Source organism: Rhyacophila brunnea, unplaced genomic scaffold (genome assembly GCF_057557595.1).
Source record: "Rhyacophila brunnea isolate RB1 unplaced genomic scaffold, BYU_Rbru_1.0 scaffold_3, whole genome shotgun sequence".
Taxonomy (NCBI): domain Eukaryota; kingdom Metazoa; phylum Arthropoda; class Insecta; order Trichoptera; family Rhyacophilidae; genus Rhyacophila; species Rhyacophila brunnea.
Genome location: NW_028232965.1, coordinates 5,852,858 through 5,867,152, shown reverse-complemented (window position 1 = coordinate 5,867,152; position 14,295 = coordinate 5,852,858). Strand labels below are relative to the sequence as shown.

The 14,295-nt window shown below is 30.2% G+C and overlaps 1 protein-coding gene across 1 annotated transcript in view; it reads right to left on the bottom strand.

Moving 5' to 3' along the window:
* The window catches only part of CCAP-R (Crustacean cardioactive peptide receptor), a 160,713-nt gene that overhangs the window by 19,559 nt on the left and 126,859 nt on the right, over positions 1–14,295 (bottom strand). Inside the window, exons 6-7 of the mRNA XM_085952454.1 lie at positions 10,253–10,453; positions 5,134–5,229 (exon numbers count right to left, since the gene is read on the bottom strand). Of these exons, the coding sequence (XP_085808580.1) occupies positions 5,134–5,229; positions 10,253–10,453 (297 nt within the window). The remainder of the gene's footprint in view (positions 1–5,133; positions 5,230–10,252; positions 10,454–14,295) is intronic.

Below are 14,295 nucleotides of genomic sequence, written 5' to 3'. Positions count from 1 at the left end.
CTAGCCTGCATCTCTCGGGTATCGCGCCCACGCACATAGTCTACTATGCTAAAGAAGTCTAAAATTTGTCGTAATTAAATATGACTCCTTTAGCATAGTGGACTATGTGCGTGGGTGCGATACCCGAGAGATGCAAGTTCGATTCCTGCGGGGGTGTCTTGCTTTTTTAAAAGATTTTTTCTATTGGTTATAATATATTTTCTCAGAAGTGTTTTCAAAATTATGTATGTTCAAAATCTTGTGAATTATTCGTTGAATAAAAATATAATTAAAATATATTTTATTAAACATGCATAATTTAAAAACATCTCATGCATATTCCAACTAGAAGACATCCATTTTAGAAAAAAATACAACACCCGACGGGATTTGAACTTGTATAAGCGCTGGATTCGAGCCAGTGTGCTTTTACAATTATGCTACGGGTATAATATTAGGTATATCATAATTTAAAATATGAATCTGAATTAAATATGGTAATATCTTAATTCAATTGAGTATACATATAAAGGGTGATCTATTTGAGCCCAAAACTTCAAGAGAAAGGCCAAAAGTTAGTAAATAATATTTACGAATAACTCTTGTGAAAATCAAAATATCTTCTCAGCTTAATTTGAACGCACTACTGATTTAAGGATGAAAGGGAAATTTTAGGGATTATTAAAATATTGCAAGTAAATAAAAATGGCAGAACCAGATTAAGATTTTTTAGGTGTTAGGTTGAAAGCAAAATAATATTATTAAATCATAATTCTAAGTTTAAATTATAGATATTTAACTGTATATAATGGAGTATTATTTTTAAATTAACTTTTTTTCAATTCAAATTAATTGAAATTTGTCGAATGAAGTGAGAATTATTTTGGAACAATCGCCACAATCTAAAAATGCATTTCGTTGCATTAAGTACGAGTAGCTTATTTGAAATAAAATTATTGGTACACAGTAGTGTGAGTCAGTGGCAAAGATTTCATACTAGTTGATTATTTAAAGCCTACCTTTTTAAGAAAAATAGTTTTACGTACCTATTTAAATAATAACTTCGTTGAACATACATACTTTTGAAAACACTTCTGGGAAAATATATTATAACCAATAGAAAAAATCTTTTTGAAAAAAATAAGACGCCCCAGGGTGTCGAACCTGCATCTCTCGGGTATCGCGCTCACGCACATAGACCACTATGCTAAAGGAATCATACTTAATTGCGACAAATTTTAACTAAAAATGCCTTTTAATACTCACTGAAGCGCTTTCCAAATTGAGCTACTATTGGCGATACCCTAGAGATGCTGGTTCGATTCCTGAGGGGGTTATAATGGATTTTCTCAGAAGTGTTTTCAAAATAATGTATGTTCAATAATTAGAATGTTACATTATTAAGCCTTGTGAATTATTCGTTGAATAAAAAAATAGTTAATTATAAAAATACTTTCATTATTTTATATTATACAAAAATGATATAATTTGCCAACGATATCTGTCTGTAGGTATGTATATGTAATAAATGTAATAAATTGATTGCCGGCTTGCTTAACTAGATATACATGTAGCAATTGGCAGTTATTACACCAACGTTACCAACACAATGAAACAAAGGATTCAACTAATTTAATATAGTTCACGTACACAACACATATATGGGATTACACACTAAAATGTCAAAACCAGTGTTATACTACTAAAGTCACCCGATGCTGTAGGTATTTAAGCCTACACTTAGAGAAATGTAATTTTTGTAATATTCATTTCATATATTATTTAACATTATATGATGAAGTAACGTATTTTTCGTTTTATTTTAATGATGAACTAAAAAATAAATCAAAACATTATCATCGAAATACTATAATATTTCGATATTATTATTAAACCAAATGTGTATTTTTTATTCGATAATATATTATATGACCTTACTCATCGCTTCGAATTTGTATCTAATAATTCATAATACCTAGTAAAGCTGTTGTTTTGATACGAGTATAATATCTTTTGAACAGTTAACATGATATTATAATTTCAATGAAAACAAAATTGAACCGAAAATTGATTACGAAATATTAGCTTTCAATATTTGAACACGACGGGTATTCGGTTGTTACATTACTCTCAAGTGATTGGATTATTTTTGGTCTAATCGATTACATCCTCAATCATTAATTTTCTAATTATCTATTGATAAATAAATGGATTCGATAGACATAATTAATTACTTGGCAATTGTCGTAATACATAGACGTGTAAGGCTTGTCTTCATTTACTTACCCTTATCACTTCATGGTTAATTTGTGATAAGGGTGATTGTGAAAATTGAAGAAAAAAAAAACAAACCTTGTTATCATGAATGGATTTTTAGCAAGTTTTTCAGTTTATTTATTATATTTCACATTTTATAATAAAGTATTTTACTAATTAGTCGCTTCTAATATCTTTTAAAAAAGCTATATTATGTACCATTGAATAAATTATATTACAACACTCTCCCACGTAAAAAAATGTCAATGTGAATAATATTATCAGAGCGTTGGAGCAGACCCTTTTTTTAGTTGCTCCGCTTTGGGACCTAATACTTGCCTCAGCTCCGCTTCAGGGTCTGCTCCGCTCCGGGTTAAAAGTTTTAATATGTGTTATATGCATACAAATGCTATTTTTTTTTAAAAAAATAAGTAGATTTAAAAAAAGGTTTATTATTCGTACTTTTCATTATTAATTCTATTAAACAAAATTCCGACAGCAAATCTTTCATTATCTGCCTCTTCTGTTAAAAAAGTGAGGTTATTTATCACTCGGCAGTATTGCCGTATTTAAAATAATTTCAGTGTTGCAAAGTATCAAATAGAATATTTTCATCGGATTGTAGGACGAAAATTTAATAATCAAAAAAACATCCGGAGCAGTGAAGCACTACACAATTTTCGGTGCTCCGGCTCCGCTCCTGTGCCGGGTAAAACCCCATTGGTCCACTGCTCCGTGCTCCTGCTCCGAGATCCGCTCCAACGCTCTGAATATTATATCAAAGTCATCACAATCATGGCTCGAAATAGACCGGAACGCACCGGAGCGCCGTTCCTGTTCGTGAAATTCTAAAAGATACCGTTCCGGCTCGTGGCTTCTTTGAAAATTGCGTTCCGTTTCATGTTATTGAGATAATATTGCATGTAGGTATGTAGTTTTTAATGTTGTAAGAACTGATTCGTGGGAAAAAAATGTGTATATTATTTATTATTGATTAGTCCTGCAAAGTCTATAATATAATATAGGCTGTTCAGACTTCAGATGTGTTTACAAAAAGGGCTAAAGAGGTAACAGGTCCAGGACCTTAAATTTGTAGGTCTCCGGAACCTGAAAAATAATTTGAAATCACAAAAGAACCTTGCAGTGAAAGAATACACAAATGTACGAGCTTCTAGAATTTTGAAGATAAGAGCCCAATTCTAAGAAAATTTACAAAAAATAAGTGATTTTGCAAAAATGAGTAGGTACCCATTTAAAAAAAACTACATTTTAATGTTGTATTGGGGGGGGGGGGGGGGTAATGTGTATTAGCGCAGAGCCCCTTCAAGTATAAATGAAACCCTGATTATTAGGCATATCGCCCTTATGATATCCGATAAATATTTAACATAATTTGATATTTTCTATATTATATATGATACTCAGCGCTCCGGTTCGTAAGATTTTCTATTTCTAGCACTGTCAACAATGATTTGTAATATTTGACTAGATTGGAATGTAGGTAGAGTAAATTTTCTATTACATATAAAAAACTTCATGAGACTTCAAACTGATGACTGATACATATTTAATAAATATAATTTCATTGCGATTTTGAAGGGAAAGCTTTAACTATTCCTATTTTTACTTCCTTAACTAGCTTATATAAATATTTTCAAATTAAAAGAGAGGAAACCCGCGTTATCACGCTGCATCATTTGATTCGTATTGCTTAACTTGCTACCTGGAGTAAGAGAAATAGTAGATGTGAATGTCCGAGCTTTAAATGGATTTAGTGTAATGAGTGCTTTAAGGCCGTACATCAGTTGAGGCACGGTCTAAAAAGATCGTTGCTAGGCGATGCGCGGATTGCGGGTCGCGGGTGCAAATGACGCCTGTCAAACGAAATATTATTTGTCATATAAATCCAACATACGTCCATTTTATGTTCTGTTTATTGTTCTATTAGTAACAATAATAATATATTCATTGACATGTTTTCTTTTTAAAGTAAATGGGTAACGTTTTTAGTCATCTTTACACGATTAAGAATTAATTGGCCCGTCGCCATCACGAAGCAAAGTGACATGTTTCTAGCTCGACGTTCTCTCACTGAATGCGAGCGAGTCCAAAATTTCGTCGCGCCTACAGTTGAAAATTATTTGCCGTTTCACTGATGCGTCACCTTAAAGAAGACCAAAACTTATAATTTTCACGAAGAATGCAAAATTTAATATTTATCTGCGATTGTGATACTTAGTAAGTGTTATACTAAGTGATAAGCCACAATTTTCTCATCCAAATATAATACGTTTGTTCAAGTTCAAATTGAATCACCACAAGCGTTCATACTGTAAAAAGTACAACTTAGATATTGCCTGGTATAAACGGCTATAATATAGCATAACAATAATAGAAGTACCTATCTATAGAAAAACGATCACAATTATAAAGTGGAAAGAAATCTGAAAATGAAAAATAATAAGCATTTACGCCTTACGGAAAAATTGACATTTTTATATTAATAAATCCAGTCAAATCAAGGTTTTTGAACGTTTCTAAGGTTTGTACCATTTTATTTAATTCATTCTAAATACTTTATATTAAAAAATGTATTTAGTCTTGAATAAAAAAACAGAATTTAAATATTTTTTATTATTATTACCATCATTTAATACCACATTTTAATATTTAAACTTTTACTTTGTCCTCTATTAGTGTTGTTTACATCATTAAAACTTCTACAAAACTAAATTCTACAAAGACATATGTACGGATTCAGATGATGAACTTTACTAAGATACGTACGTCGTATTTATATATCTATGTACCATAGACAAGCCAAGCATAATATAAGATCACAAGATAATACTGGTATAATAATGCGTAATTGTTTAGGTTTAGGTTGAAAAAACTCACCGAAGACAATGACGAACGTCATCTTCACTGTTTTTATTTTGGCCCTCGGTATTAAGCCACGCGAACTCGCTCGACGAGAATCGACGTCGTCTGGAGCTGAAATGTTCAAGATTTATCACAAGATAGCTCATTTCGTTTTAGTAAATTGCTCCATGGCTTAGGGGTGGAAGGTTTGTCATGTGGGGAACTTCAGAAATGAATTGGGATGGGATCTGTCATCTTCATTAAGGCTATTTTACGTCAACTGAATTATAGCAATCAATTATATGTATGGAAACATACGTCGTTGCCCTTGAATACATGCCATTCTTATAATACTGCCTCGCATAAAATTACGCATACAACTAATGCAACATAACCCGATATTATTAACTTGATAACATTGAAACAATTCAAACAAATTAGGTAGAACATATACATTTTAGAACAATCTAAGAATTTTACATATATGTTGAAAACTTGAAACAAATTGAACTGAATGGAACTTGACACTCACCGAAATCGCAGCTTTCTGAGCTTTTATATGGGCGAGCGATAGATGTAAGGCCAAGCGGTTTTAGGTTAAACTTTCATAGTATTATGTACGTATAGATACCTGATATACATAAAGATGGCGCTATATCCAGCGTACATAATATTTCAATAATAACCGAAAAACTGAGACTAAATTCTGAGGTTATTGAGCATCGATTTATAAATAATCTGATTATAAATCGATTACGATTGTAATAATTCAAAAGAATAGTATTAATTCAATGTTTGCAGGGTTTTTTTGCTAATTGATTTGCAAATCAAATAACACGTTAATTAAAAGTGCCCCCAAGCATTGTGCATAAAAAATATGTATTTACATTAACAACAGTTTATACGTGGGACAGTCTATTGATAAATTGCGACAATGCGTTGTATTTTAACCAAGTTAAAGAAATTAATTAATAATTACAAGATAAAAAGAACTTTTTATATACAAAGTTTTTAAATTGTCTGTTGAATCATGTAAACTTGGCTTGACTAGCTTAAACGATAAAAAAATTGTACTTGATAGAAATACTGAATAATGAAATGTCATTTCATATTGATTTACATAGTAATGCACGTATATATCATTTATTAATTTAGTTGATAGGACCCTCTAGCAACCAATAATGATATCGAAATATCTTTTCATACAAAACAGAATTAACTAAAAATGAATTCAATTCTACTTAAAGATGGCTAAAAGTATTAAAAGAATGCATTGGCATCGTGTTCTGATATATTCTAAAAGTTTCAAATGTCTAGCTAGTCGGGAAGTTAGTTAAAAATCGATTGTAAGATTTGTACCAGACAAGCAACCACTGGACAAATAAGAATACGACCTAAGAAAAAGTTGTAATAAAATAGGTTAAAATAATGTGTGATTAGTAAAATATTGACATTTTCTGCATTCAATTTTTCTTGGGTTCTTTACTTTGTATGAGAATTGGTATAAGTGCGTAGTGCGTATGGCATATACCTACACAAAAATTACTCTACGTTCATTAATACCAAATATCAATTGACATTAATGCAAAATTGTATTAATCATGCATTACAATGTTTTACAAATATTTTTTAACTGGAAAGTTGTATACAAGTGACGAGAGTTTCCACATTTTTATGTACCTATTTATGAATGAGAGAAATTTGTATGAGCAGCTCAAAATAGCAGGTGTCTAAAAAAGGGTTGTTTGTGAGGACTCTCTTATTTTTTATATGGTTTATTCACCTAATACTATGTCCATATTGCATACATTAAATAATAAAGATGCGTTTTATGCATCAATATATCGTATGCGCTGGACTAAAAACTTTGAACCTATTCCACGCTGCTGTCACACACGTCTGTGCCCAAACATTTGGCCTGTATTCAAACTTTAAAATCAGTCAGAAGATTTCTGCTTTAGATATTTAAATTTGCATGCAAAAATTGTTTAAAAATAACCTTTTAAACACGTGATATACCTAATGGTAAAAGTGATCAAGAATTCATAATACTCGGCCTTGTGAACAAAGACAAACAAATCACACAGATATAATGTTTTTAGTATGTAGTTAAAATGATACCCACATTATATAATACATATTATTATGTGAATGAGTAAAGAGAGAAGCTGGAAAGCTTATTATTTGAATACGTGTATTAAATAAGGCTCTAAGTACCAAAAAGTAGTATTGCCTGTAGTTACAAAATACCGAGTCATTGCAGTAAAATTTCATGAAGCAGACCCTTTGAAAAATGAAGTTTTACAGTGTGAAGCAATCACGGCAGCTTCTATAATTTTAGGTATTAAGAACTCGCAAGTGTCAATACACCATCGTCAGCTATTTTATATTGAATGCCGTTGACCACTGCAGTGCTACTTACACCATTATAAATAAAACACGCCAACGGACTTACAACGTCGACAGGTTTAATTATTTTGCTGTATTTTTTTGACTTGCTTGAGGCACTTACACTATAGTTGAAGTTATTGGCGTTGGTATGTAGAACATTTTTCTATAAAAATGTCAGTTTTTATTTTTTTGGTACTTAGCGCCTTAATTAATACACGTATTCATTTATATAAATCTGACCGAATCGCAGGCTTATGTTGGCTAGACTTGGGTTAACCAACATGAGTATTAAACCGTCAGAAATGAAATGCTTTGGATACAATAGCATCGTCTAAATACTCTTTATAATTAATTTTCATTGAATATAATAATTATAATAAATTCATGGCAATAATCATGTTTCTTAGAATTTTTGCGAATGAACTATTACTATTATTATAATATGGTTATTAAATTCCAAAACAATCTTTATAAATGTATGTGTACCTTGTAAAAGATAATATATAAATATAAATAGTATAATGGATAGCAGTTAACAGTTGAATGTAAGTATAGATAACGACAAATATTAAGTATAGACAATATTCGAAATTAGTGCTCAGTGGTGAAAGAAGACTCTTAATATCTGGAAGTGAAATCGCGCTTTCATATAAATTTAACTAGTGAGGTATAGGGATTGCAATGCCGAATCAATACCGGTATTTTGATATTTCTCATTGAATACCGGTATTCGTCAAAACATATTATAGAAAAAAGAAGTAAATATCAATAAATTTAACTATTAAAATCTATTTAAACACTATTTTTTAGCACTTAAATCAAGTACCTACATTTATTATGTTGACCTTTATAAATATGTATAGATCATAATATTTTAGAACTGCTAATTTTTACAAATACTGTAAGTCCGGATACAGAAAAATCTCTCTGTAATTCAACGTTTGTTGGATATACTATCAACGTTGGATCAATAGTTATAAAATAATTGGAAATATTTGCACGAATGTTTTCTTTTTAGAAATATGTTAATTCATCGCGACAATTCTATGAGTATAATTATTGACAGATTTTGTTTTCATATTATTTAACCTTCGTTGGTTTCAGTTAATATAATATTTGCGCTTTGGAAGCATAAAACTTATACACTAAATTTAATATACAATATATTAGTACCTAACCTAGTAAGTAATGAAAAAATAACATCACATTCATTTTTGAACAACTTAAACGTGTATGCTTTCTTAATACCGAAAATACCGGTATTTTGAATTTTTGAAACCGGTATTTCTGTATCGTTAAATAATTGAATTATAGTTTTGAAATACCGATATTGCAATCCCTAGTGAGGTATATCATCAAGTATGAATGGGTCAGTTGATAAAAGAAAATTTATGAAATACGATTGTATGTATGTGAGTACATGTACACCAAGTGATTTCTTCTGAGAAGTGTATAAGAAAAATTTAGTAATGTAGTTTGTTAAAAAGAAAACAATGTAATTTAAAATGACACACATCTATTGCAAGTTGAAATATATAAGTCACTAATTTTATCGTACAGTTACTTTATTAAAAATTCTTTGTGATTTATCAATTTGAAGCATGGCTGAGAGTAGGTCAATTGTTTGGGCCCCGCATCAGTTGAAATACGGTCTATTGGTATTTTTACCCTTTACTTGGGGCTACATGGATTTTTCCGACTGACTTTATTTTACGTATGCTAACACACTGCAGTCTAAAAGTTAGATGAGACCTCTTTTCAACGTATTATATCCAACTTATACGTAGTGTAAATGAGAAGTCTGCCATTATTGCCAATATTGATCTGTTTATACGTAATAACTATTTTAGACATCGGAAACACCAGTTTTTGTTCTTTCAGGACACAGAGCTAATCAGACGCAGAATATCATGCCAACTGGGAATCGCTTGGGATATTGATATTGTTATTCAACATGCGAGGGGGTTTGTATAGGTAAACATTGTTTTATAAATTATTAAGATATTGTTTACTTAGATCACTCGTGTAATTTATAGTATTTTTTATGATTTGGTGTGTATTTTTCTTATTAAATACCTACACTGTTTTCGTTAATTATTATTTTACTGTTATTTTAGTTTTTTTCATGTAATTTTATGAGGATCTTGAATTCATAAGTTGTAATAATCGTTTCATATCAACAAATAAAATTGATATTTTAAAAAGATTAAGCATTTACTTGATAATAAAAATTCATGATAACTTATAAAATGAACCACTGGCAACTAATCAATGATTTTAAATTAATAAAAAAATTACCAGCTATCAGTTTTCCACATTGTATAGCTCATTTTCCACCCCCATCATATATAATTAACAATAAATTATAACATTATGTGAGTTAATTCCGGTACTATATATATATTTGATAAAGCTTATCATGTGAGCAAGATACCTGTTGTCAAACAATTTTTATATGTATTTACTAAGTGATGAACTCATTCTATTTTTAAATAAATTTGTATTAATTTTAGGAATATCGAGTTTCAAGTTTCAATATATTATCATTTTTGATATTGGTACACAGGAGAGATTAGAATGGCAATGGCTTTAAGCCAATATATTAGAATAATAAATTAATAGTGAATGAGTCATTAAGGAATCAACACTATATATATATATATATATATATATATATATAATATTGTACATTGAATTTGTGATGACTGAAATCTGTTACCATATGAATAAAAAAAAACATTGTAGGTACCTATAATAGTAGTACCTTGTCTGCATTTTTTTAATCTCCTCGAGCTAGCTGGTGGGCTGATGACGACTTTACTCTTGGCCCAAATTGTTAGTACGATCACGGTATAGCATGCAGTGATGGTTAATGCTGGGATGACAAAGAGCGACACCGAAACACAGGTCATCCAAATCTGCCAGTTTTTCGGGGAACCCAAGTCTATCCAGCACTGCAACTGATCTGTAAAAAATATTAAATTAAAAAAAAATGTGGAATTTCATTTAATCTCAAGTTAAATTCTATAGCAACCAGACATTAACAATCCATTATTTATTACACATACTCACAATGACGTTAGTTAAAAGAAACAAGCTTTCATATTTCTAAATTAATTATTTAACTGTATTCAGTTTTACTTTTTTTATATATATCGCCCACGATGGCCGAGTGGATTTAAGCGTCGGCTTATTATATTATTGTGGGTCTGGCAAATACACATATTATTTTTAATTTGGAGTCAAAGTATGGATCTAATAGGGTGAGAAAAGGGCTAACATCCATTTCTCGTGGAAACAAAAAAATCTGTTGATACAAAATTTCCACCCTATGGAGGCCTAAATGGTCTAAACACTCTGAAATAATATATATCTATCATGTGAATGTATGAAACTTGTAATTTGTAATATTAACGCTTGCAAGATAGTTTTAGATTTGAATACGTTTAATTATTTGATATTTTAAGATTAGGACTATGTTAAAGTCACACTTCAGATATATATATATATAATATATTTAACAAATTATATGATGCGATGAATGTTGTATAAACAAGAAAAAGAAATGGTACTGTTCGGTTATCAGGAATACAGCGGAAAACACATTTTGAAAATGGCCGATAAACTGGATTATTTGTTAGGTTAACCTAACCAAACATAACATAACCTAACCTAACCAAACATAACATAACCTAACCTAACCTAACCTAACCTAAACTAACCCAAACTAACAAATAATCCAGTATGTCGGGTATTTTCAAAATGTGTTTTCCGCTGTATTCCTGATAACCGAACAGTACCAAAGAAATATATATAATAATATATATTGGGGCAAAAAAAAATGGCTTTCAAATTTTATTAGTCCTTAGCGATCTCGACATTTGCAACTTGAAATAACCAGGTTGTGGTTTTATAAAACCTTGTCCTTAGATTCTTGTATTTTTTAATTGTAACTCCTATTTAACAATCTTTCAATGTTTCTATAGAAATAATCTCGGAATGTATTTATATAACGGGATTACAGACAATATAGAATAATATGTCAGTACTATAGGGCAGTGGTCAGCAAACCGCGGCTCGCGAGCCACATGCCCCTTAAGTGCGGCTCTTCCACAAATGCCCTCTGCCCTATTTAGCATGGCTACAAAGATGAAGCAAAGAAAAACGGAAGATGAAAACCGTGAATTTAAAGTTGAATGGACCGAGACTTTCGCGTTTATTCAAAATTTAAATGACCTACCGACCTCTATTATTTGTCGGAAAAAATTGGCGCATAACAAGAGGTCAAATTTGGAGAGACACTTTACAACTAAACACGCCCTGTCACGTCATTTGGCACTAAATATCATGACGGTGATGCAAGGAAGAAAGCAGTTAAGAAACTTTGGAAGAGTCAGAAAATTCAAGTTCTGTATTTAATTACTGAAGACAATCTTCCAACAATATTATTATTGAAAGTTTTGTGGTTAATAAAGAGATTTCTAAGAGAGGAAATCAAGAGTAAATTGAGAAGTCGTCTTATTAATGAGAACCTGGAATTGTGCTTAACATTAAAAACAACAACCTGCAAACTATCCAAGCCCAAACTACCCAAACTATCCAAGTTGATGCAAGACCACTATTCACATTGCGTGTTTGTCAGTCATTGTCATGCTATAATTTTATGGATCCCATACTTACAATTTAATTTTTATCAATAAATAAGATCATTATTACGTATGATATCAAGTTAATAAACATTGTACCTACATATTATTTAATTTAAGATTAGGAAATTTGGCTCTCAAAAGAAATTTCAATCGTTGTAGTGTCGATATTTGGCTCTATTGACAAATGAGTTTGCCGACTGCTGCTATAGGGTATTAAATATGTAAACATACGGTTATGAATTGTATTTTGTAGATAATATACATAGTCAAAATCTATATTAGGTTTTGTAATTATTTCGTTTGAATTACATTCATTTTCATTTCTTTAAAAAGATAATCGAAAGTAAGAAAAATACGCAACTTGATATAATGTAGCTACATCTTGCGTCAAAATATTTTTAATCAGTACACATTTTGCATTAGGTACTAAGACTTGTCATTTTAAGAGAAAGAATGCCTTATAAGCGTGACCTTAATATATTTTGTGATATTTGTTTTAGAATAGATAATTAGTCGACTCGGAAATATTCCAAGCTCTGAATTTAATTAAAGAAAAAAGAACAGCTAAAAATGACATTGTTTGTTTTAAATATTTCAATCTAATATACTCGTAAATATACCGTAATAGCTTTTATATGAAGACAAAAAAATAAAAGTAGCGTAAAACTATTTTAACGAAATGTTTTAACATGATAATATAGTACCACTTATTCAAATTAAAATCCTAAATGAAACTGCAAAAAGATGAATACGGTGGATTATCCTAGTGCAGAACAATATGACCATAATAATATAATATCCGACCTAAGTATTATTACTAGAATGTTACTATAAGTAATACTTACAATATTATGAAACAGTATTTTAATAGCAAACACTCTTGGTGGAAAGCAATTAATATAAAAAAAAATGAAACGAAATTTATTTATTGAAATAAAAAATATACTGAATACTGCAAATGATAAATTTTTGTTTATTTTAAGAATGTATTTCATTCAAAATTATGTATGCACAATACAATTAATTGCTATTATGTCGACACTTGTGTGTTTTTTGTGCCCCAGTCGCATGTGCAAAGGCTTGCCTCAAATCAGTTGAAGATCGCTGTTTTCAGTGACGCATGCCACCGGCAACATTCCGTGTAACTTCGCATTTTTTATAACTTCAGCTGTTCAGCTTCACCATTTCTCATATCGAAATTAGTTCTAGATATTGTAAAGTACTTTAAATAAACGTTTTAATTTATTTCCAATTCCCTCATTTAAAAAAAAAATAATTTATAAAATTCTGTCATTTATATTCTACATTGATTGCCGGTATGTTTTGCGTCTTTTCCTCATTTTTAGCACTTATTCTGCTAACATATCAGCATCAGTTATATTCATTGCAAATTCATGTCTACTCTAATACATTGAAAAGTATTTGACGCATAAGGTGTAGACATGTAAAGGCATGCGCACAACGCATTCAATCTAAAGCATGCGTTAAAATACTCGTGTTGAAATGTGGAATTGAAAGTTGAAAGAAAAGTTGATGATGAAAGAGCATAAGTGTGGACACTTCGAAAAATTAAACATTTTTTTTAACACAATTAAAATCCATATAATATCCTCTTAATGAAACTTTCCGAGACTTATTGTATAGTGAAGAGAATGCCTGATGGTATATATAGATAATGAATCAATGATGTGGGTTCCACTTTTTAATAATTCAATATACTGGACCTAAGATTATTCGATAATTGAGTAACTTACACAGTACATTATATTTAATTAATTGAATAACGATTGAACCGGTTATGTCCTTTTATTTTGGGGCGAAATTTTGGTGAAAGTTATTTTGAATATTATATGTTAGAATTCCTAAGTAATGCGGATATGCATGTCGATTACGACTTGTAAGAAAGTAAGAAGAAAATTCAATATCAAAAAACTTGATGTACCTAGGTACTGAGAAAAATAGCTTGTGGCTTTCGTTAATTGAAGAGAAATTGAAAGAACATGAAAAAGATACGCATTGGTATATTCTTTGTGAATAATAAAATTGGCGTTTCAATGATAAATATATATTAAATAAGTATCTACTGGAATTAAAAAATATATGTAACTATAAATACCTACAACGTAAGAATATAAATATAATAGTGGGTATCTAAAAT